This window comes from Nilaparvata lugens, chromosome 7 (genome assembly GCF_014356525.2).
Source record: "Nilaparvata lugens isolate BPH chromosome 7, ASM1435652v1, whole genome shotgun sequence".
Lineage (NCBI taxonomy): Eukaryota > Metazoa > Arthropoda > Insecta > Hemiptera > Delphacidae > Nilaparvata > Nilaparvata lugens.
The window spans coordinates 14,150,820-14,177,757 of record NC_052510.1 but is presented as its reverse complement, the minus strand read 5'-3'; the positions used below and the strand labels follow the sequence as shown (position 1 = coordinate 14,177,757).

The 26,938-nt window shown below is 35.9% G+C and overlaps 1 protein-coding gene across 1 annotated transcript; it reads left to right on the top strand.

Annotated features, from left to right (window-relative positions):
• Positions 1-21,036: 21,036 nt before the first annotated feature.
• LOC111051028 (pre-mRNA-processing factor 40 homolog B) lies at positions 21,037-26,723 on the top strand. Its single transcript, XM_022337446.2, has 4 exons — positions 21,037-21,326; positions 23,154-23,183; positions 24,822-25,063; positions 26,648-26,723. The coding sequence occupies exons 1-3, from the start codon at positions 21,279-21,281 to the stop codon at positions 25,008-25,010; spliced, it is 267 nt and encodes an 88-aa protein (XP_022193138.2). The 5' UTR covers positions 21,037-21,278; the 3' UTR covers positions 25,011-25,063; positions 26,648-26,723.
• The last annotated feature ends 215 nt before the right edge of the window (positions 26,724-26,938 follow it).

The window sequence follows — 26,938 nt, the reverse complement described above, 5'->3', positions numbered from 1 at the left end:
ACATCGGAAAATATATACACATCGGAAACACATAAATTCCATGCATTCACCAGATAATTTTATGGGTAGCTTTAAATTTCTATGGGAATTATGAGTCCCATTTATATAGTTTATCTCCTCAGTTTCCTCCTAAATCATAATCTCTCTGAAACTCAATCGAAAAGCTCAATCCATTCTCAACAATGTGTGTGAGTATTCCACTGCTTTTTTCATCCAACTGTGACAAAATTGTTTGTAACAAATGAACAGCTCGATCGCGTATTACTCCACTCTTTCCTTTGTTTAGAATAAAAAGACTTATGATAACGCAACGGATTGGACGGAAAGAATGGCGAAATGACGTCGAGTCGACCCTGTTCTGTTTAGCAACCTGTACTTGAATGTTATTTACATCAGACGCAGATGCTACACACGTCGAATAAATATACGTATAGGACAGAGAGAGCTGTCAGAATGAATTCGCTACTCAAGCTATTCTCTAGCTCAATGTACAGGTATATTGCTGCACATTGAACTATGCTATCCTGTGCTATATATTACAGTGAGCGACATCTGGTGAACAAAGAGAATAGAGATGAGAAGTAGAGAAGGAGAAATGATGTAGATAGACTACAAGAGAGAGTGAGTGAGGCTGTTGAGTGAGTTTTGCTATGTGTATGAAAAGCGAAATTTGGTGAACAAAGCAGGAAAAGGGTAAAAATTACCTTTGAGGGTAATAAGGGTAGTGAAGGAAATAAGGAAAGTTTATTGGAATTAGAAAATTAGTTCAATTTTCAAAGTGAGCCTATTATTTTAAAAACTAAATCATTAAATAATATAATCATCGAAATAATTAATAAACTAAATAATCATCTAAAACTAATAATTTAGTTTTTGATATGGGTTAAAGGGTGATAAGGGCATACAATTGGTGACATAGGAGAAAAGAGTGATTTAGATGAGTTAGTGAAAGCTAGAAATAGAGAAAATTTCGAGAGTGAAGAGAAAAATAAAAATTTGGAGGTGCATGTAATAGAGTGTGAGAGACTGTCAGAGAAAATTTGTTGCAAGAGATTGTTCTTGTAAAAGTGGAGGAAATTATATACAGTTTCCAATATTGATTTCACTTATATACTAGTGAGGGTGAATATAGTAATATAGTGTAATATAGTAACTGTAAGGTGATAAATGTTCTAGTTGAGAAAGAAATGTCATTCATAATTATGAATCCCACTATCACTGGGATCTTGATTGATCTGAGATGGATATTTTGATCTGAACCAATAAGCTATAGTGCAAAGAGCTCATTGAGTTTTTAACAAATTTTCCAATGGAACTAATACAAAGACGAAAATATTGATATTTATGAATAGTTAATACAATTTATGAATAATTAATACATATGGTTTTCTTGTGAAAAACTCGTTATTTGACTGCTTCTGCACGCAGAGTAATGAAATCACACAAAAATCGAAATATAACAATATGGTTGTCACAATATTCATCGAGATTCTTCAATTATTATTCCCGTGAACTCGAATGGTGGTATAGTGAGGTCCACGTTATAATGGCAGTGGATAGAGATAAAAGAACAGCGTTGCCTCTTCTCTGCCTTAATTAATTACATTTCTACACTGTCAAAAACAGATTTGGCATCGTTGCGGAGCTAGAAAGGGATAGTACTACCTGATTTGTCGAATTATAGACAAGGATAGTAGTATCAAAGTTAATCAAATACTGTCATTATAACGTGGACCTCACTATAGTACACAATACAGTATAATAGTGAAACGATAATGATAACGAAAATATTTGATATTGCCATCTTCAGCATATCTCTAAACATAAAATCAGATCATTCACAAACAAATCTCAAGGATTCTCCAAATAATATCTCAGAACCTGAAATTCGAGCAATAATCCACAAGCTCAAGCACATCCTTTGCTCAGGATTATTCGTAGTCAGCATCAAAGGGGTCTCTACCCAGATAAGGTAGGAAATATATATCAAAGCGAGCAAAAATATGCTGATAGGTTGCTGTGAGCTGAGAGGTAGGTGAAAGAAGATGGAGAATAAGAAGACGAGGAGGAAGAAGAGGAAGAAGAAGAAGAAGAAGAAGAAGAAGAAGAAGAAGAAGAAGAAGAAGAGGCAAAGAAGATGTGAAGGAGTAGGAGGAAAAAGGGGATGAAGATGCTGTTTGTGACGCTGAGGCGAAGGAATTAAACATCTCGATGCAAGATGAAAGATAGAGGGCCCTTATGTCCTTTGTGAGGGGCACCCTTTTTCCGAATTGGAGAACAAGATTTGGTCGCGTTCTTGGGGTTGTCCCTGTGGGAGGGGGTGAGGCGGGCAAGGACAGCATTTGAGGGGGAAAGCGGAGAGGTGAGTAGGAATATCAGACTAGAGTTATTCAGAGACCACTTTGTCGACGTAGCATGACGCCGCACTCTGTATAGTGGAAATTACATTGCCCGCATAGTTGAAAGCCCGACGCCTTCCCTCTATAGTGAGAGAGATTCACTCCAGACTGTCAGCATGTGTTGAATGGGAAGCAGTGATATTATGGTCACAAGGAATGCTGACGATTTGAAGTGAATCTGAGTGCAGTGGTACACAAAAGAATTTCGGCGAATCTTCTCCTTTCTACATGAGCGAATACTTTCACAGCAGCTGCTGCAATCTTCGACAGCCACTAGAAACGTGTAAACTTCTCAAACTCCTGCCAGCAATTTGAAATCTTGATGTGAGCACAATTGGTTTAACTATTACACAAGAGCACAATAGTACTTATTTACTAGAGCACAATAATGGAAAACTATTAGGAAAAGCTGGGATCAAGTATTTATGATAATGTATTAGGACCCTTACCGTATAAAATGATTTATATTACATTAAACGTTTACTTCTATTAATAGTTTAGTATTATAGTGGTGCACAATAGTAGCTTAATCCTTCACCTACTGAAGTCGAGTATTAAGTACATGCTCCAATATGGGGCTCTAATAATCAATGGTCACCGAAACACGATAGACATAGGATACATTACTATAATCGAACTTTTAATATTTTAGTACAAAAAAATTTAGAATTTAGTAATCGATTGATAATGTTTCTCATACAATAATATTAAATAAAAGTTAAATTTATTGAGAATGTATTGCAGCTCTTGTAGTATGTAGTATTCTAGTATGATAAGTAGGTCTATGATGGGTGATAATAGAGAGACCAATAGAGTGAATAGGGAGAGACCAACAGGTGCATCAGCCCAAAACTGTTCCAAAACAGTATTATGTGATAACATTAAAATTGCGTCAGTTCAATAATGGTGAAATACCTACAAGATTTTTAGTATTATAGTTCATTGCAGATTAATAAAAACAATATAAGAACTTGTAGTATCTTTTATTATTAAAAACTTTAAAATATCTCAACAACTAGTTTCGACCATAAATTAGGTCATTTTCAAGTTGAAATGTAGAAAATAAAAAATAAATAATAATAATTTATTTTCTACATTTCAACTTTAAAATGACCTAAGTTATGGTCGTAACTAGTCGTTGTCGAATATTTTAAAGTTTTTAATAATAAAGGGTACTACAAGTTTTTATATTGTTTTTACTAATCTGTACAAAAGTAGCCCATATAAGTGAAGTGTTTCCATTGCAGATATAGGTCATTGTGGTACCATACTGCCATGTAATTATAGTTATACATTATCTTCAAAGAGATGAGTTACGATGGCATGACCATTTCTCCCAGATGTCATAAACTAGGCTATAACCGTACTACCTAACCGTACTACTTTTTCGTTCTAGGAAACACATAATTGAAATGCGTATTCCTCAGGGCCATATTTGAGACTTGCTGTAGTATTCATGACTTCCCCGAGACAAAAAAGAGCCCATTAGCCGTCTACTTTGTACTTTGAGGAAGTATTAGTTTGTAGTCTTGAATAATTAATGGACTTTATAAAATTTCACCTCATTTATCATGAGATGCGTTTCAGCATTCCATTTGCTCTCATCAAGAGCGTGGGACAAAGAGAGGGAGATAATAACGCTTTCGCATTCCCTCCTTTTGCAATGTCTTGGAATTGTTATTACAGGGGAACAATTAAGCTACAAGAAGCTTACTAAATGTTGCCTCGATTTTGCGTCGGGCGAGCTGTTATATTCTTTCAGTCGTAAAATTACAACTGCTTGATGTCTTGCGTTCATTTCTTTCGCCTGCCAATTTGTACTCGAGCTGCTCTCATTTTCCGCTTGCGGTTTTTGATATCATGAGATGGAATATTTAATATTCTAATGCGGCTCCGGAAATGTGGCATTTAAAGTGATAGTTTGGCTCCAGCTTGTGTAATGAAGAGACCTAATGTTATGTTCTCAATAGAGTTCGATGAAACCATAGAGTGACGATAACTAGATTTACTTTATCTCTGATGAAACTATTAGTCATTTTATAGTTGAGGAGAATATTAGTTTCATCAGAGATGTTTGAGGTTGATTAAAGTTGAATGTTCAAGATTTCTGCTTGAATGCTTGAAAAGCAACAGACTTTTCTGCTTACAACTATTTCCTGGTGGAAAAATGCTGAGTTTTGAACCCTTGTAGGACATGGTTGAAAGCTAACCTTCCATTTTCAGGAAATCGTATTTTCTATTTCTAGATTTTTTGAAGAATTCATGCTAGAAAAATTCAAATAAATATATGATAATTCATGAGAAAAACAATTTTGGCTTGAGTCTGTTGTTCTCTATAGATTATATAGTATGACTATCGTATATCATACAGACATACACTTGTGTAGAAGGATGTACAACGTGAATCAATATTATTCAAAGACACATTTTAAATGTGTATAGCTGTTTTGAAAACTGTGTGATTCAAGTATTCTGGGAATTACTGAGCGTATATGTTCCAAAGACCTTAAAGAGATATAGACCCACAATGCCTATGCCTTCCCAATGATAGCTCTTACTTGAAATTGAAGGCCGCCATTGGGGTATTTTAGCACGAGATATTATTTCTATATATTTGTAATACTATAGATTACAAAGGCATTGGTATGTAATAATCTTATGGGTTGCCCCCTCAATGGCCGATTTCAATTCCAAGTACGACACTAGCGCTGCATGTAAGTCTATGCATCTTTAAGGTCTTTGATATGTTCGATTATGATGTTTTTTACTTTCCTTGCCCTATTACCATAGGTAAGGAAAGTATTGCTTTCCGAAAAAAATTAAGGTACCCCAATTTCCTAATTTCCATACGTTTCAAGGTCCCCTGAGTCCAAAAAAGTGGTTTTGGGTATTGGTCTGTGTGTGATACACGATATCTCATCTCCCAATTAACGGAATGACTTGAAATTTGGAACTCAAGGTCCTTTCACTATAAGGATCCGACACGAACAATTTCGATCAAATGCTATTGAAGATGGCGGCTAAAATGGCGAAAATGTTGTCAAAAACAGGGTTTTTCGTGTTTTTATCGGAAACGGCTCCAACGATTTCGATCAAATTCATACCTAAAATAGTCATCGATAAGCTCTATCAACTGCCACAAGTCCCATATCTGTAAAAATTTCAGGAGCTCCGCCCCATCTATGCAGATAGATTCCCAATTATCAGGCTTCAGATACAATTGAAACAAAAAAAATCAAGTGGAGTAGATTGAACATGAAAATCTCTACAATTAATATTCAGTAACATTTTCACCTAAAATTGAAAATAAGCTTTAAATTCGAGAAAATGTGATTATTTAATTGGAAATTATTGTTGATTCTATTAAAATCATTCACTATGAAGGGATAGCAGACCTCATGTGTGTCTCCAGCGTTATTGCCCTGTCACCAGCTGGCTCAAATCTTTGAATAGTAGTCTTGAGATGCGTGAACACTAGCGTCAGGTGATCAATTTTCATAACGGCAAGGAAAGTTGTGTGAGTGCGCCACACCAGATTTTTCCATAAATGTTTATAAAATAATAAGAGGATATATTGGAATTCAAGAACTTTATAATTCACTGGGAAGCATACGTTATCCTCGCCCACTGATTTCAGTTGCTAATTCTTCCGTTCCTCATTTTTTAAAATGTAGTCATGAATTGAAATTAAGAAGTGAGAATTTGAAACAATATTTTCTCCCTTGCAATCTTTAACTTCAAAAGAGATAGCTGCCGACTACATACTCGCTTCTGACATCATTTATGTTATGCAGCCGGAACTAGGAGACTGGACAATTTGCTTTGAATCTAATCCAATAAACAGATGATACATTTTTTAGGAATTCCATTGCTTTTTAAGATAGGCGCTTGCCTTCGTTACTTGAGCGTTGTCGGCCTTGTAGCTATTTGGCAAAACATGTGAAAGGATAGAAGAAAGAAAGAAAGAAAGAAAAAGCCGAAAAAGAGAAGAAAGAAGAAGAAGAGAAGAAGAAGAAGAAGAAGAAGGGGGGAGAAGGAGTAGGAGGAGGAAAAGGAGAAGATGGAGGAGGAGAATGCAAGTGGAAAGTGAAACGAAGCGGATGTCTGGCTTTTGTTTTTGTTACGGACAAAAATTTAATTAAAAACGTAAGCCAGAGGGCGGCTACTAGCCACAAGGGATGATGAGGGGGGTCGTTGGTGGTGGGGGTTACAGGGGGGTATGTGGCTTTGAAATGACCAGCTGAGTAGTTCTTCTCGCCGCTAGCTCTTGTTTTGCACTGCCAAACCTAATTTTGGGGTTAGTTTTACGTGTTGCGTCGGTCCTCTCCCACGTTTTGGCCTTTTCCTTATTACAAACTCCCTCCTTCATTTCTCTTTCAGTTGGGCTTCCTCCTCTTTTTTATATTTTTTCTCTCTTTCATTATCTGTATTCAACTAGATATTGTAAAGAGACATGTATGACACTATTTTTTGGTGTATATGAATCATAGATGAATGAATTATTTCATAGTTTATATGGTGATATGCAGTAGTACCAAGACTACTTCCAAGGTAGCTTACCTACTTCCAGGTAACTTCCAAGATAGGATAAACTATGGAGATTTGAATCATGTTCACAAATTGACAAATTCCCAATACCAAAAATTAATTTCGAATTCTTCAAATATTTTGATTTTTATATGAAATACAGTGACAAATAATATTTGGAAGAGAAGATGAGATATATCATGAGATATATTCCTCATAACAGCAGTCATCCAGGATAGCAACAGAGCAAGCAATTTTATCAAATGAATAATACGTTATTGGATTGTATTGCACCAATACCAATATTTGGTATTCTGTATTACACCATCTCTCTCGTCTTTATTTGAAGAGAACCTATGTTTTTGACAGCGTTAGTCTAAGTTGTATGTCCTTTGGGCCCTGTGTCCTCAGACTTCATCTCCACCTAAGTTTGATACTAATCATAGACCTACCCATATCCTAGCTAGCAATACAATATCATGTCATAGTTATTTATCACTAGGAAAATATGATACAGAAGAATATTCACCTCTGAAATTCCCTCATTGATTCAAGTCATCAAAGAAAGAACAAAACTTGTTTTGTACAAAGTAAGAGAAAAACAAACCAGTTGAATTGAATTGAATATGCTAAAGATGCTACTACATAAATGTTCACTCTAGAATAGGATTCTTTATGCGCGGGTGAATGGGAGAGATGATTAAAATATATTAATATAGTCATCGAAATGGGCTCAAAGAATTGTGTTGTTTGAAAAAGAAAGTTGTAAAAACGAAAATAAACAGAAGTTTATAAAGTAAGTTGGGAGAATCTTATTTCAAAATATAGGATATCCTACATTTACTTATAACTTAATCTATAAACTTCTGTTTATTTTCGTTTTTACAACTTTCTTTTCTACACAAACTAATTCATATAGAGCCTCATTTTCAAGTGTGTTTTGAATCCACGAGAAGTGATGCCAAGGCTCATAAGTGTCTATTCAGTTAACAGAGCTGACAGTACAAGCAAACACCCACAACACCAGAAAGCAAACACCCACCTTACAACAGAAGAACGAAGTGCATGCTGATCTAAAACAAATTTTAATGCCTGTGAGAGATCTCGCTCCAGTTGCGAAAAGGTAAGACATCCAAGCAAGATCAAGCAAGACATCCCCTCAACAGTAATATTTTAATGAGAAATTAAATATCTATGAACCAGTCAGTGTATGCTTCAAATTTGAATGCTATGAGGTATTTCGGGAAGAAAAATCTGGTGTGGAGCACTCACACAACTTTCCTTGCCTTTATGAAAGTTTCCATTACAATTTGAAATTGATCAGCTGACGAGATCAATTCTGCTATCTCTTACAATGAATGATTCAATAGAATCAAAAGTTGCCTCTCTAATTAAGTTTGCATTTGAATAATTACATTTTCTCGAATTTCGAGCTTTTTTTCAATTTTAGGTGGAAATGCTACTGGACATCAATTGTAGAGATGTTCATGTTAAATAATATATTCCACTTGAAATTTTTTGTTAAAATTGTATCTGGAGCCTGATAATATTGGAAATCTAAAATCAAACTTCTCATAGATGAGGCGGAGCTCCTGAAATTTTTACAGATATAGGACCTGTTGCAGTTGATAGAGCTCATCACTGACTATTTCAGGCTATTCAGGTATAAATTTGATCAAAATCTTTGAAGCCGTTTTCAATAAAATCTCGAAAAACCCTGTTTTCGACATCATTTTAGCCGCCATCTTGAATTGCATTTGATCGAAATTGTTCGTGTCGGATCCTTATAGTGTGAGGACCTTAAGTTCCAAATTTCAAGTCATTCCGTTAATTGGGAGATGAGATATCGTGTACACAGACATACATATATATACATTCATACATACAGTATACAGACTAATACCAAAAAAAACTTTTTTAGACTCAGGGGACCTTTAAACGTATAGAAGTTTAGAAATTTGGGTACCTTAATTTTTTTTTGGAAAGCAATACTTTCCTTACCTATGGTAATAGGGCAAGGAGAGTAAAAATAGCTAATTGGGTGGTTTTTAAAATCAACCACACTCTTGCAAACCAAGAATACCTGTTGCTGACTTCTTATCTGACTTGTAGCTATAAACTTGTTGCATGCGGCTGTATAGGAAGCCACTATGTAAGGATGAAGGAAGGGGTGGAGCATGCATTGCGCCATGGTGATCCTGTTTAATTATTGAGGATATTCTGAGCAATGCTTGCCCTGCACTCCCTCCGGGGAACAGTTAATGTGCTTCTTCAGCATCCGATGCTGCATCCTGTCTAGGGTCATTCAAAACTTTCCCGGCAAAGCTTTCCTCCGTGGAAAGCTGTTTTCTTACGCGAAAAGCCGTTTCCAGTTTTCTTCCTGTACAACAGCCACTTGCGTATGCAGTGAAAAGCCAAATTGGAAAAGTTTCAATACACTTCTAGAGTAACTTAGAACGAGCCTACATTCTCAGGTGGCTTCCTGATCTGGATAGAGTCTCTAGATAATCTTGTTATCTTTGTTCTAATCTGCATCAACTGTCTTCATACAGACTACTTTTAATGACATGCAGAAGAATAGTTTTGAGTTGTAATCTGGATATCCCTGTCCACTGACCTTATTTAATAACCGATGACTGCTTCAATTGGGACTGAAACTAATAGGTAGATGTCTGGAAGATTAGGCTATCTGCTCGATTGAGCAGAAATTGTTGCTGTACACTTCACATACTAGTATGTGTTCCTAGAGTTTGTAGGGTTCACAGACTAGTATAGGTACTTGAATTTTCTTCAATTGGTGGTTCACTATTCTGAGTAGTCTACGTCCTCTAGGTTGAAAATCTTTGCAAAAATTGTCAAGAGTGTTGAAGACTGTACAGTATTTTAAAGTATATATCAATATCTCATTGGTCGCATCCCGACACATATTCATATATAGTGGGGGCCACATTTTCTTAGATCAGCAAATAATCAACCAATTATATTAATACTTTGTAAATAATTGTAGCTTATATGCTTTTTGTATCATGTCAAATTATATTTTGAATGAACTCTTCTCGTCGTGTTGTACCCTCGACCAGAGAAACAATTATTATATGAAACTTGATTGCTCGGGAAAACGGAAACGCTCTGCATTATACTGAAAAAACTGGCATTTTCAACTGATGAATTATTATTTCCCTCACTGTAATATAAAGCTCATCGTTGTTTCCCCTAGGTACAACATCTTACAGTTAGATCCACTTCTTTTCTGGATTTCCGCAGAACTATTCATTGAAATCTTCATAGTTGGATGAGCTTTCTTATTTTATCCTAATGGCTTTCTCTCACTGAAGCTCTCACAATGCAATAATTGGAAGTGGCGCTAATATTACCACAAGAAAACATGTGAAGCTAGAACCTATAATCTATGGAATTTCTTAAAGGGAAGCATGTTGACACTAACACTAGAAATAGAGATGATTGGAGCCCTCTACATTTACCAGTTATATCAATATTATAAAATCGAAAAAAAACGATGATATGATTATTGCTGCATGATGAATTTTGCAACGCACAACAAAACAGGGGGCACTGCTATTGTATTGATAAGAATGGCGCTTCAATTATTCATTATTTTGAACGTTCACAACATATTGTGAACACAGGTGCAAATTCAGCGAGCACCGTACGAGGATCGGGTCGGAGCTTTTGGCTAATTCCAGAACAATAAAGTTGGCCGATACGAAGATTGGCCGTAATGATTCCCAGTTGGAATTGATAACCTGGTGATTAGGCTGCTATCACGTATGCACTGCCGCCGCCTCGCCTAATGATGTTTTGTGGTCATTGTCATTATTAACTGGCAATTGTCCTTCCTGGCCCGGCAACAACTGGGAATCTCACAATAGCCGCCGAGCTTCAATGAGGTTAGGTTAGGTGAGAGGTGGTGAGGTGAGGTGAGCTACAGGGTTGAGGTTTAGCAACAGGCATACCGCTCATTCTAAGCCTACTCCACACTGACCAACAGGCATGTCAAAAACATGCATTCAACAATACAATAAAATCTGTTATTGCTATTCCCCTTATTTCGTGCAATGTCTCTTATATAAGAGTTAAGCTGCGTTTACACCAAAGTTATCAACAAAATTTTATTTCTCCGTCCTTATAGATCCCATTAGATTGAATCATAGAGAAACAATAGCATATAGATATCCCATGGTATACAGCGTTTATGTCGCAACTTTAACTGTTATCTCCGATAGTCCATGTAGTTCTTTCCCGTGAAGCTGTGTGACGCTGGTAGTCTCTCATATTGTGCCGTTCATACACTCTCACCCCAACAAAACAGTGAAAATCGACTATAATCGACAGTAATCGTCTTGAGTTAACAGTAAAAATTGCGACATAAACGCCCTATACCATGGGATATCTACTTATTGTTTCTCTATGATTGAATATAACTTATCATACACATGATGAACATATGTGTTTGTCAAGTTCTGTTCAATCTAATAGAATCTATAAGGACGGAAAAATCATCAGTCGAAAATATACTAGGCTACTGTTATACTACTAAAGTATTGTTGATTGTGAATGGTGAGCTCCAATGTTGTCCACGAAGGATTGCTGACAACCATATCACGTGTCTTTGCACTTCAGCAGGCTTCATCAGTTTTGCGTAGGTCTTTTGTAGAAGTAGTAGGTCTTTGGAGACCTGACAAGCTGATAGAAATCGATGTGGCACAGGAGAAAAATCACCAAGATTATAAAACTCAAACAATCTTTGCAGGCCTACAAGAAATTTAGTTACACTTTCAAAACAGCCTGGTTTTTGTGTAAACTACAAACATGATTGTACTTGCTGAGGTTATCAGGACTAAATTGATTTGTGATAATCAAGTCTCATTCTTACATACATATTGAGAATTAGGTACACAAAATAAACATTTACAAATAATATCGGGGCACCGAGCTTCGCTCGTTATTTTTATTTATTGACTAGCCGTCAGGCTCGCTTCGCTCGCCATATCCGTGTAGCCAGGGGGCTCCGCCCCCTGGACCCCCGACTGGATCGTCCAAGAATGAGATCAGCAGGCTCGCTTCGCTCGCATGCATTTTTCATTTGGGCATTTTTATCATATGTTAGGACAATCCAGTCGGGGGTCCAGACTAAACGGCTGGCTAAACGGATATGGCGAGCGAAGCGAGCCTGACTGCTAGTAATATAATATTCCCAGGATTGAAGTGTCTGTGCCCAATCAATTTTTCCGCGATAAATGCATTTAAAACTTCAACTTGGTGCCAACCTAACAAAGTCAACTCAACTTAATGCCAACCTGACAAAATTATTAATTTAGTTGCCAGTTTACAACTGTTTCGAAGAGGTACTCTATCTAGATTATAGTTCTATAGTAACATATGATATGGAAATTTCAATTATAATTAAGAGATTGGGAGAAGAAGAATATACATGCTAAAAGACAAACTTCAAACCCTTAAAAACAACCCTTAGAGTTAAAATATTGCCAAAAGATTTCTTAGTGCGCCTCTAAAGGGCCAACTGAACATACCTACCAAATTTGAACGTTTTTGGTCCGGTAGATTTTTAGTTATGCGAGTGAGTGAGTGAGTGAGTGAGTGAGTGAGTCAGTCAGTGAATGAGTGCCATTTCGCTTTTATATATATAGATAGATAAACAGAACACAATTCTCTAAAATGTTCGTGTTTATACAGCTGGCTATATGTCATCTTATGAATTTCGGGGATGCGATATTTTGATTTTTCACATACTAACTCGCTCACTCACTATTTCACTATCCACAGCTGTTTCAGCCAAGAATGAATTATCCTGTTGTTCAGCCTATGTTGTTTATCCTATGTCGTTCAGCGAGTTTTCCCAAGGATGAGACCTAGTGCAATCTAATTTTAATATAATAAACCTATTATGTTCCAAAATCTTGGAAATCGTTAGAGCCGTCTCCGAGATCAGTTGAACATAAATAACCAGATATAAATTAATATAAATAACCAGATAGATAACCAGATATAAAAATACAGAAATTGCTCGCTTAATATAATAGGATTTAGACCTACAAGAAATTAAGTTACACTTTTAAAACAGCTGGATTTGAAAACAACAACAACAAACTTGATTGCTTCAAACTACAAACTAGCTATCAGTACTGAATTAATTATTTTTGATAATTGAGTCCTATTTTCACAAATATATTCAGAAGTATTACAAATTTTTAAAGTTTCAAAAGCTACGAAATTGAAGGTAATGTCGACAATCTACATTATTATTTAGCAATAGACTCTACTGAAATAATGTTGCAATAAACCATGCCCATAGCATTGACGTTCGATCATCTCCATCTCATTAATTCTCCAACGTAATTTCCATCACTAAAATAAAATAATAATCAAGGAGAGGCTACATTCAAGAATAAAGTTAGGGAGGCCGAGAATAAGGTGGGAAGATGAAGTGAGAGACGATCTCCAAAAAATGGGATATAGAGGATGGAGACAATATTAACAGAGGACCGAGAAGCGTGGAGAGCTGTAGTGGAGGCGGCCAAAGCTCATATTGGGCTGTAGTGCTGAAAAAAAAAATTCCATCACACACGCACAAGCAAGAAGGTCATGTGGGTATCATCCACTATAAATAAATAAACTTGACTCATTAAATGTAATGTCTCATGAAACAATTTTGATTTTGACAAATTTAAAATTCAAGTACCCAACTTATAAAATTGATATGAATTGGTAGCAGCACTTGATTATGTTCTGTGAACAACATTTTCTGGAATAGCAGTAATGATGCATATTGAAATCTGAAATATATTTAGGTAAGGTCGATACCTATCTTTCCAATTAACAAAAAATCTATATACGAATAATATACGAGATTGGATGCGAATATATACAATAATATCCTGGAAATTTCACTTCCCATTCTTCCTTCACAGCTCGTGCTACAACTTGATAGTGTAGTTACAACTTTGAGTCCGATGTATTCAGAGATCATCAATACAGCCATGAAACCGCCATCACATCCGAGTTAGTCGTAGGCCTAATGTAAAGTAGGGCTTAATGCAGGACAGGGCCTACAACATCAGTTCATGCCTAATAGATGAACTCTGCAAATGACATCTTCATGCAGCTGAGATGAAACCAGATCTGTGTCAGACGCCGCCGTCATATCAACTCAACGCAGCGCGACGCCTGCATAGTGTTAAGTGTGATAACGACAAACGTTAACAGGGTCTGTGACAAGCAAACAAGTCGTTATCCAGAGCTGGCTTATTAGCATCCTACTTCACCCCCATCCTCTCTCAACCATCCCCCCAAACTGCTGCTATCAACCCCCCCACCCCCTACTACACACTTAGTATAACCCCCGCTGACACTGACCCCTCATAATGAGTATGGAGTGAGGGATCAGTTACAAAATCGTAAAATAGCACTTTGCCACTATTAGGATTGTGATATTGGGTTTACATTGATGATGGTAAATGTTGCTGAGATGAGGGTTTTGCGAGTGACGTCAGAAGTTTCAATTCTCGATAGTTTTGATCGATTTAATTGAAATGAGGTATATACTATACACCCTCATAATGGGTATGGAGTGAGGAATCAGTTACAAATCGTAAAATAGCGCTTCGCCACTATTAGGATTGTGATATTGGGTTTACATCGATGATGGTGAATGTTTTTAAGATGAGGGTTTGACGTCAGAAGTTTCAATTCTCGATAGTTTTATTTTTGATCGATTTAATTGAAATTTGGTGTATACTTTATGTTCTATCGTTTTTAATAATAATAAGATAATATTAAGTGACCTGACTGGCTCAGGTCAGGTGTCAGAGTTTTCAGGTCTTAGATGATCAATTTCAGGGGCTCTGACATGATCTAACGACTGTTTTTTTTCTAGGCAGCCGGGGCCGACGATTTAACGTGTACATCCGATCATAGGAGTGGCTCGAGAAAAATATCTAAAAATGATGAATAGATAAATGCCTTCATTCCCACCGTTCAGATACAATTACAAATGCTCAAAATTGAATATTGTCACCTTTCTTATATACTAGTTTCATTTTCATAAATTCCACACGGATTGTTTATTACACAGGATTTGACATGATATGTACCGTACCGTATCGACTATATTTATTCAATCATTTGATTATATTTTTGTTGATGAAGTCTCTCCATAATGAATAGAACAAATAAGGAGTTTTCAAATACTATTTATTTGCTACCACAGGTGTGAAAACCCTTCCCAAGACCATGGACGCACCCCTCCTAAAATGGGGAAAAAATAAAAAAGCTGCTACCCCACCCCTTTAATTGAAAACCCAAAAAACCTCATCATTCAAACCTATCATTCATTCTAAACACTGGTGACTTTGACCTTATTTTGGTACCTCCTCCCCCTATCAAGAATTTGAAGGTTAATTTATAATTAAGTAACAAGAGGGCACTTTATCAAGGTCTATAAAAACAGGTCATGACACGATCCCGTGACAAAATCCATTTTGTGGGGTTCTAGTTCACCAATTTTTAAATCAGCTGTTATCATTATAGATTAAACAAATGATGTGTTATTTTTAATATTGTTCACGGGATATTGCTTGGCTTCGAATTTCAAATAAATTCTCCCGACAGAATAATAATATTTAGAGTCCAACTGGGAACTGAATTAATGATTTTTAGATTCAATTGATTGGGAACTTTAAACTGTTTTTGAGGTTAGCCTCTTGTCCCAATGCCTTGTGAATCATAACATGTTACAAGAATAAGAACAATTTTTAATAATAAATAAATGAGTTATTAAACCATTAATTATTGACATTTCATTATTAAAAATGTAAACCTGAATTTATGTATTATCTGAGCCAGAATATTGTTTTTAAAATGCATAATTTGGACTGATGAATCTTTCTATGAAAACTAATCTTTATACTTTTATTCTTATTTAAATTAATTTGTATCAAACATGGAAAATGAAAACGAGTTGAGTGGAATTATTTATTTTCTTTTTTTATAACCATATTTATTGTTACAAAAATCTTGGTTATCATTGGAATTGGTTAACCATATTTGAGATATTTTTATGAGCAGTTATTGACACTTATGACCAAACTATTGGGGATCAAGGAGTGATCCGTGGTCTAGTGGATAGAGTGCTTGCGTAGCAGCATCGAGATCCCGGGTTCAAACCCTCTCAATACCAAAAGTTTTTTAACCAGATCACTCCCGTGTTATCGGATGGGCACGCTAACTGTCGGTCGCGGCTGAAGTATGACAGTCGTAAGGCTCATTGACGGCTTAAATTATATATTCAGGCGGTGGGACCTTCCCGCAAGGGTCTCCCCACCAACAAAAGCCATACGAATTTATTTATTTACCCAACTATTGAAATAGATTGATCGTTCTCTGATGGATTCAGGTGTGCATTCTGTTACACATCTCACTCTATTTTCAGCTATGACCTTTCATTGTTGATTCCAAACCAGATTCCATCAAATCAATAGAGCACTATTCCTGCTATCCACATTGAAGTTCCAGTTTAGTAGAAACCATGTCAACACCTTCATTAATTTTTTTTACAGAGTTATAGACAAAATCCTACTACATTTGAAATTTTCAGTTCAATATTATCATCAGAATGTTTATACTTTTTGCTTTTAAAATGTGATTTCGTGTTTGAAAATAGTTTCTTGATTTAAAAATTCATAAAATAGAAACTCAGGAAGTGAAAGTGCATATTTTAGTGAGAAAACATGAAGAACCTAAGACGTAACCTATGAACTTGAGTGTTGATAGGAAATGACATTGGGTATTACGGCAAGGCAGAACATCCGAAAGGATCTCTCTGCCGATAAAAGCCATTAGAGTGAATAATAACTACATCAGACATTATATTCCATGATAGTCTCCTTCGAAAAGCATTTTTTTTGTAAATCTACAAATACCACATGAAGATTCGTGTCTGTAGAGTATTACATTTCATGAGAGTAGAAAGCTTCAAGATTCAACTAACAATTTTTTGTGAGTCAACAAATATGAGGATTCGCTCCTGTAGGCGAGAAGGAACTCTCCATAGAACAATAATTAGTGAGACTGTTCATTTTGCATGGAAATGCATGTTCGGTCCTGTGGAGTTGCGTTTCTTAAGAGTTGCACCTTTATCTATCAAACTTCTTGTGAATCTACATGTCTGACATGAGAATCCTCCTGGAGAGTTATCAAACTGATTGTGAATCTGCAAGCTTCACATAGGATGCATCTTAGATCCTGCAGAGTTCAACCAGCTCCTGAAAGTTGGTCTCAACAAATAGTGAAGTCCACCAGCCAGCTGTTGCCGGGTGTTAAGCTGATTGCCAATGACAACAACCCAATCAGACCGGAACCGGAAGTGGTAGTCGTAGTGGAAGCGGAAACGGAACAAGTCCCGGTGGAATTTGTCTGTGGAATGCTAATGTTTGCTGTGTGGGTGCTAAGGCAGGCCCCGAACGTGTGGGATTCGCTTGGCATTCCTTAGCATTAGACGGATACTTTTCACTGAAACTAGGTACACCCACAAGCTGCGCCTATCCCACCTACAAAAAGCAACAAGTACTGAGGGACCTCGCCTTCATATAAATGCATGAGGCGTCCTCGGGTTTCCATGGTAACCAATTCCTCCCACCTCTCTAGTTACTTCTTTCAACGATCCCCTTCAACAATGAAAAAATACTTGGGATTTGTTCGTCGCTTCGCAGCTACCATTTTTCACAATTTTTCCCTCGCTCGGGTGCTCAGGTGGTCAAGTGCTCGTTGCTTCTCATTTATCGTCTGCGCTGTAATGTGGTCATTCTAGATAAAAAGTAATGGGTTTGTCGCGATGCTTGCAACAGTTTAATGGTTGATGATGAGGTGGAACTTGGGTATGAATCCACAAACTAAATGGAAAATACTTTGAATTCAGTGATAAAAAAGACAAAAAAGAAACCTAATGAATTGTGTATTATCAAATCAATATTCACCAATCAATTCTATAGATTCAGTATTCTGAATTTTCAGAATGAGATTTTATAATATCAACCAGGAAGTTTCTGAACCATTCAGCACACGACAAACAATAAATGAAAGGTATTCCTATTTTCAGAACTGTAATGAGCCCGTGGGATGGAGATAAATGAAATGTATTCCAATTTTCAGAACTGAAATGAGTCCGTGGGATAGTTGATTACAAAATAATAATATTATTATATACATTTCAATACCTGATAAGTTTGATGCTTTAGATATTGAAATATGATACTTGGAACCGTCTCTTGATACCAATTATTGATAACGTTACATACTTTAATCATTTAATATCTTCTAGATAACATATGTACACTCCCAAATAGAAACAGTCGATATTCAACACCGTGTCCACCGTGTCGATATGAACAGTAATGCAATAATTTATTTGATATTCTGTGATTGATGAGCTGTTGATTCTTGATCATGAAATTCACAAATTTATTATGTATTCTGTAATGAGTATAAAATTTAAATCAATTGAGTTCAAGTAATTAGAGTATTTTATAAAAAAATCAAAGATAAGACTGGTTCACCTATTTCAAAACTTCTCTTACAGAGAATAACATACTACTTGCACAAGTAGAATGCTTGGAATACAAGGCACATAATACTCTACCGAGAAATACTGATGCCCACTTGCACAATTAGGACTTGTCAAATCGACTTTGATGCTTGCCAAATTAACTTCAATCCAACTGAACCTGGAAGGAACATTTTATATTGTAAAATGAATGTTTATTCAATTGAATGTCCATTGTAAAGTTTATTCAATGAAACTTCAAGTAGTCTACATGAACACAAGTACCAGAATCTACGCTAAGCTAGCATTCCATTACTCTCATTACTTCACCTCTCACAATACTCCATTATCGCTGCTAAATGAGCGCCAATCATTCTCCTCTTACACCTATTTACCCCTTTCAAATTACTACTATTACCGCAAATTGGATGACGTGTAATTTTCGCCGCATATCACCACGTTGAGTGGTGCAAGTCTAGCTCGGTTAGAGTAAGAGAGAGTGAGAGACAGAGGGAGGGAGAGAGAGAGAAGTGGTTGTCCGGAGTCTTCTCACATATCTTACTAAGTCTTGCGAAGGCTGCTGCTGCTTACACTTTGTAGTCCTCTTCTACATCCGGGGAGTGTTCACATTAGCCACAAGTGATGCCTTGAGGAAGGTGAGTGTGAAGAAGGGAAAAAAGAGGGAAGAAAAGGGTAAGAGGGAGGAAGTAGCGAGAGTGAAGAGAGGAAAGAGGAAAAACAATTTAGAGCGGTCGGTGGTGTATCAAAGAACGGTGATGGGAATACATTACATTAGAGCGCCATATACAAGGCACATTCTCCCTTATCTTACACTTCCGTCTACTGACTTCCTCCCCCCTCCACACCCCTCATCACCACTCAACCATCAATCCCTCGCCGACCGCGTTTTTTTCAATATGGCTGGCGTAGTAGGTCTCTCTGAAAATCACCCTTTCCTAACCTCAAAAAACCACCTTATTCTGTCACCCGGGGTTTCTATCGACAAACTTCAACCACCTCTTCACCCCTAACCACAACCACAGAGACCATCTGTGAGCCACTTTTGGAAGGGTTGTGGGTGGGGGGAGGTAGTATCAAGCTTCATCATCGTCAATCACATCTCTATATTCCGGCGCATCGCTTTGCTACATTTGTGACTTTCGCCGTGTCAGGAAACCGCATTCACTGCTCTGATATTTTCACCTGCCATCTTTGGTTTGGTTGTTGCTGTATATCTTCTTCTTGAAATCTCATAAATTTTGTTTGGGAAAATACAGATTATTTGAGTAATGGGATACAGATATATTGAGTAATGTGATTCAAAGCATCATGGGAGATCAAAGTGGGGTGTATTTTTGTAAACCAACATTGCCAAATTTTATACAGCCCAATATTACTTGAAATTTTATCACTGATTCAATTAATGATTCCAATGGGTTACTCACATTTGGCCCAAGAGAACATGGAAAATGAGAAAGGAAAGCTATCTAGACATACATAATTTGATGAATAATAATTTATTTTTTTAGAAGACTGTATTATAAAGAAGCTATATAAAGATCAATTCTCCATCATAACTCCAAGCTGTTAAAGTGAAAGATGGAAGCTATCATTAAATTTATATGATTTTTTGAAATGGAATCTGAATTATTAGGATGATATTGTTTTTATGCATCGAACTGTATCAATATAATAATATCATTATATCATAATGTATAGAAATTACAGTTGCGGATTACTTTTACGGTTGAAATTCAGTGCATGAATTCTATCATTACTACTAATCTGCTTTTCAACTTACCAAAACTGTGATTCATTCTACAATACTTTTACTATCTGAATTGTATTTAAAATCATACAAACATTGAGTTGGTCCAGTTCCTCTGATAAATAATAATAAAAATACTACATTAATGGCGGAATTAAACGAAGAAGCAGCAACGTTATATGCTCATGTCTTGAAACACCTAGAACAATATTTTGAAATCCCCCGAAAGTCAAAATAGGATGAGCATTTCTATAATGATGAATGAAAAACAAATCAAGATGAAGAAAACTTGGTGAATGAGAATTTTAATCTGAATTGCAGTTTGCGATGAAGAATAATATTATAGTAGAATTTTTGTAGATTATTTATTATTTGATGGAAATGTGAGAAAATATATTGTGAAAGAATATTGTTCATGAGGAAAATGGTGTGAAATACTCCAATATCTAACGTGAAAGAAATTTAAAATTGTATGTTAGAAGGATACAGTGAATAAATGAATGAAACATGGTAGCAGAAACACCAAAACTACTTTACAACGTTTGAAACTCAATTGATATAGATGTAAGACCTGACATACTCCACATTTCACTGGATCAATTATTACTGTCATCATTGACTGAAACAAATCTGTCTCGATTATTAGAACTGATTCGATCAAAACGAAAGATCAACCTTACAACTAAAATAATAATTGTTGATTCGATCAACTATTGTGATTGATTATGAATGTTTACATGAGACGTTAATAGATGTGCAAGATGTCAGGTGTCAAGAGCCACGTATTGTTATCGATTTTTGAGAGCTATTCAGTTGTCACACCTATTGTTATTTTCAAAGTTCTATAATTTGTTCAAATAAGTTTTGACGTTTCTCTTATCCTAAAATCAAATGAACTGTGATTGGGGAGATAGATTTTGGTATAAAAGGTTTGGAAAAGAAGTGATCAATCACACTTTCAGCAGTTACAGTTGCCTTTCTTCTGTGCTCAGCCTACACCAACACCATGCAAATGAGGAGTGCTATCATACTTGTCTTGTCTGGCATCTTGGCTGTAAGTAGAAACCATTTCTGTCTATTCCAATTTCAATTCACGCCTTGAGTAACATCAAAGCTCGATCCCCTCTACAATACCATCTTGAATACATAAATATAAGTTGTTATTTTCCATAAACCCTGCAAATTTTATCGATTTACATCATGATGCCATTTTGAAGTCATGTTATATGATTTGTTATTTATATCTTGGCTGTAAGTAGAAAAAATTTCTGTTTATTTCAATTCAAATTCACGCCTTGAGTAACATGAGAGCTCGATTCCCTTGTACTATTCTGAATACATAATACAGGTTGTTATTATCCATACACTCCTTGAATTTTGTCGATTTCCATCATAATAAGATTTTGAATACATAATATCAGCTGTTATTTTTCACACAAATCTTGAATTTTGTCAAAGGTACTTTGATATACAAATTTAAGAATACAAATGGTGAGACACCATACTATACACATTTCGTATAATTATCCTAGGTACCGTACCTTATCATTAGGGTAGAGTGGTTCTTGAATGATAATTTTTCATAAGTTATGAATTATTTTTCATGAAATCAATTGTCTTTTTTTTATTTCGAGGTCAATGTTAAACGGTGATTTTGAACTGACTACATTGCTACATGCCTGATTTAGAATTTCTTGCACAATAGCCTTGAATCATATACGTATTTCCTAGTATAATTTTGTATAGTTACACTATTATTCTTCAATAGCTTATATTGAATATAGTTTTCCAGAGTCTTTTAAAAAAATCTTACCAGTCCAATTTATACTTCTCATGTTGAGAGAGGTCGTCAATCTTAGCTATATAGAACCTCCTGTTCTCTCTATTAAATACTTTTTCCTACAGCTACCTCGGAAAGTTGCTGTTCCTGTACAATACCCAAAGATTCACTTTTCCGCTCTAGTGCGGGAAAAATGTTTTCTGCACTCCAGATTTGCAACATGGCAACACAAAATAGTTAGTAGGTTATATGGAGCACCAGTGCAGCAAAATCAAAATTAAGTTGGTAGCTGTGGTATAGTGTGGTATAGTGTTGTGGTGCACGTTATAATAATATGAAGGCAGTGGACAACAGTGGATGACAGCGACAGCCACCACATCAGTGACAGCTACCTTCATTCATTTACTACTACATTATTCATTTTTAAATAAATTAAGGTTCTCATTAATAATAAAATTACACAGAAAAACATTTGATGGATTTCAGGGAATTTTACCCATAATTACCCACTTTTCATATTCAATGGTAACTGTAGGAAAAATTTAATGTGAAATACGTGCGCAAAGTTCCTCTGCTGCACTCAAGAAATCATTCCGCCCTCGCCTACGGCTCAGGCGTAAACGTTTCTTTCGGTGCAGCAAACTGTCACTGCGCACTAGTTGCACAAATAACTATTACTTTTCTCTAATATCGTACATTCCCTCTGATCTCTTTTACATACGCCCTTTATTGGAAGTGATTGGAGTACTCTTTTCTATTTTCCGAGAGAAACTAGAAGAAAAACATGAAAGAAAAATTAAGAAAAAACTAAAAAAACTCACTCATAAAAATTAAGAAGAAACTAAAAAAACTCACTCATAAAAATATTGTTTTGATTCTTATAGTCTATAGGATTATGTGGAAGAGAATTCAAGCTTCTGTTTTATTTGGAAAAAATATTGAAATCAACCAGATGACACCATACCTGAGGGTGAAGCAGTCAGGTCATTCCTAACTTTTTAACAAGCAGAAAGAGCTAGAATCTTGCACCGATATGAGAAGCAAAGATTTGAACTCTTCAGAATTTGATCGATCCATAGAAATAATTTTTTTCTGTTTCAGCTTGCTACCGCAGAGCCTAGGCCAGGTCCGGTAAGTCGTCATCCGTCTTGTAGGCTACTCATAAATATTACAAATGTTTTTTCCTTGAAAATGTATTGTTTGTTGAAATTATATTAATTCAGTAAGTTGCCTACCAAATCTAATGAAGTAGCATGAAGTACTTCATTATCAAATATCAACAGATTCGCATTAAATAATTGAACGAGAATCAATTTTAATATAAAATATAATTATAATAATCATTGTAGTTTTAGTGTTATTAAATATTCATGCTATTTAGCATTGAAACCTAGGTCTTGTATGGATGGAGCTGAGCAGGTAGAAAGATAACATATTGTGTTTTAGAATATTTAATGACAATTTTTCACTCCAATCAATTATTATTGTGTTCAACCATACAATAAGCATAGCATATGCTTGCTCTATGATTATACAAAATTTTGGCATTTTAGTAAAACAAATCATTCTGTGAATTTCACTGTTTGTTGTATTGATTATAGCTTGAAATCAATAGAAACTAAGGGTGAGACTGACGGGAGACCACACATAGAGGATATATATATGAGTTCTAGGAGTTTCACTTGAACTTTCAGCATTTCTTACAAGTGACATCAATGCTTCCCATTCAACCAATGCTGACAGTTTGGAGAGAATTCCACCATAGATATTATGAAAACCTACTACGGAATAGCAAAATTCCACTTTGGCAAGCTCATAAGTAACGCTGAGAAATTATTAAATTTAAGTATTTTCATAAGTGGGTTACTTCTCACCATTAGGGAACCGCTGGTCTGAACTTTATTTTGTTGAATTATGAGTTATTTTTGCATGACTATTCATGTTTATGTTTGGATTGCTGGAGCCTATTGATTTTGGTCTATCCTAGTGTGATATGATTGACCAAGCGAAGTGAGGTCTAAGATTCAAGTCGACGGTTTTGCATTTCTCTTTATGTTTATATTTATGTTCCGAATTTACAGCAAAAGCGGGAATAGATTCTCATGAAATTTGACAGGTATGTTCCTTTTTGGATTTCGCGTCGACGTGTATATAAGGTTTTTTTGAAATTTTGAATGTTAAGGATAATACAAAAGGAAAAGGAGTCTCCTTCGAACGCCAATATTACCGTAAAAAACCAGACTATAGAGTTATTCATCATAAATCAGCTGTCGTGTGGACTATTAATATTGTCTCTCGACTTTTCTCTGCTTTGAACTCGGGCTTACCTCTTGCCAGTATGTCTTGAAGAAGATTAGATTTTTATGTTAGCATTTTTGATACACCAACCCCAATAGCAATTAGCCGTTTTCACACCGATATCTCGCCGACACGACATACAGACAGGATTTATTCTGATGGACAGTATAAGAGAAGGATGTCGATTATGAATGCGCGAGGTCTACTGTTCCCAGAACTACTAGTATTCTTATTATTGGTTTCAAAAATTCACTCCAATAAACGTATATATAATAACTTTTTTACAGATGAAAATTACTGATATATTGCAATTATTCAAAATAATAATTTTTGAATAGTAGCGCTCATCGAATTTCCATCTAGCTGTTTACTCTGTTGTCAATATTTGCAGTAGCAGAAGTCTTTGGGGTGAATTTCAGCATTTAATTTGATTTTCGTTCAATAATAATAATAAATAATTTTTTATTGCAGGAGCCAGCACCATTCATGTTTCCACCATTCGGCCCATTCAGCCCATTTATGATGACACCAATGGGGATGATGCCCAACCCTATGATGCCACCTATGATGCCCCCAATGATGCCCCCAATGATGCCCCCAATGATGCCCCCTATGATGCCCCCTATGATGCCCCCCGTGGGTCCGCCCATCCTCATGTAATTGCATCGCTGAGCTGAAAAGGGGACCTCGCTTCAAGGCATTGCCAAGCACAAGTAGGTGATACAAGAATATTATCATTGCGAAGTAGCAATGATAATAATTTGAAGAAACTTCAAAGTTTCTTCAGCATACATATAAGGTTACTTGTTGAAGATACATATCTGATGTAGCTGAGTTTGTACAGAACTGATGTTGGTTTTATTCATTCACTAGCCGTCAGGCTCGCTTCGCTCGCCATATCCGTCTAGCCAGGGGGCTCCGCCCCTGGACCCCCGACTGGATCGTCAACAGATGAGATCAGCGGGCTCGCTTCGCTCGCCTACATTTTCATTTGAGCATGCTTCAGAAAGTCAAAGTACTGAGAAAACGCAGAAAAGCTGAGAAAAACGTTGGAAAAACGCCGATTTTGGGCGTATCTTTGATGAAATTTTAAAGTCACCTCTTTACAAAATTTTTAGACCCTAGCTAAACCTCTGAACCAAATTCGAACATTTTCTGTCTAATATGTGATGAAAGAAATGAGAAAACGCAAAAAAAACGCTAATTTTGGGCATATATTTGATATTATTGCAAATTCCTTCCAACACAACATTTTTACACCCTAGCTGAGCTTCTGTACTAAATTTGAACATTTTCTGTTCATTTGTTCTCGATAAAGCTGAGAAAACGCTAAAAAACGCTGGAAAAATGCAAATTTTGGGCGTATCTTTGAAAATTTTCCCAAATCCGTTCTTAGTGTACCTTTAAAGGGCCAACTGAGCATACCTACCAAATTTGAACGTTTTTGGTCCGGTAGATTTTTAGTTCTGCGAGTGAGTGAGTGAATCAGTCAGTCAGTCAATCAGTCAGTGAGTGAGTGCCATTTCGCTTTTATTTATATAGATTGGACAGAGCAAACAATTTTGGGAGTAGACGTCTTCTCTATACTACGATAGAGAAAATATAGCATACGAAAATATTCCATGATATAGGTCGTTTATGTTCCAAATTTCAAACCGATTTTTGTTAACTCAAGCCAACTACTGTCGAATACTTACTGTTTTGGTGAGAGTGTAAAAATGGCACAGTATGAGAGACTTCCAGCGTCATATAGCTTCACAAAAAAGAACTACTAGGACTATCTATCGGCTTGAGTTAACAGTAAAATTTGAAACATAAACGCTCTATACCATGGGATATCTTCTTATGCTATCTTTGCCCTATACTACGCTATACTTTGCCCTGTACTACGATACTTCCTACTTGAACGATAAAATTATATCAAGACTCCACTAATAAACGTTCTCCAATAAGTAATTTGTAAAAAAAGTGTGTGCAAATGGAGAGTGGTCAGGCGTTCCGAGTTCCAGCGGTCCTAGAAGGATAAAGATAAACATCATTTTATTGTATCATTGATATTCTATAATGATTATTATTATATCCTCTTAAGACCACTCTGACCGCTGACCGCTCTCCGTGTTAACGCATCCGTTATTTTCGAAATATTATCATTTTTTATTCTTCATTTTATCAATTTTTGAATAGTATTTTCTCATTGAATTGATTCATTATTTATATTTTAAATATTTGTATTCAGGAATTCAATTTTCAAGCAACATAAATTGGATTACACTAATAATAATTTCCGTTTTTTGCAGTATGAACGTGGGATAACTGGGCACTGAAGATATAGTGGTATTTTAATCTGCTGGCAATAAAGAAAATTCCATCAAATTGCAATAACTCATTATTTTTATCCTTTTATCCTTGCTATAACCAATAGACGTAGAATAAACAATGGATAGAGTATGTCAAGTTATGCTCCTTGGGGGTTATCTCTTATGATAGAGTCCCATGTTGTGAAGCCATTATGTAAAGATGTAAATTGCAAATTCTTTACAGATGATACAATGTTCTTGAAATTTATAAGAGCAGTCGCTAAATTCCCT

Coding starts and splice junctions, on each gene's coding strand:
- LOC111051028 (XM_022337446.2), top strand. CDS start 21,279: ATGCAAATGAGGAGTGCTATCATACTTGTCTTGTCTGGCATCTTGGCT. Junction 21,327..23,153: donor TCTTGTCTGGCATCTTGGCT/GTAAGTAGAAAC, acceptor TTTCTGTTTCAG/CTTGCTACCGCAGAGCCTAG. Junction 23,184..24,821: donor CAGAGCCTAGGCCAGGTCCG/GTAAGTCGTCAT, acceptor TTTTTATTGCAG/GAGCCAGCACCATTCATGTT.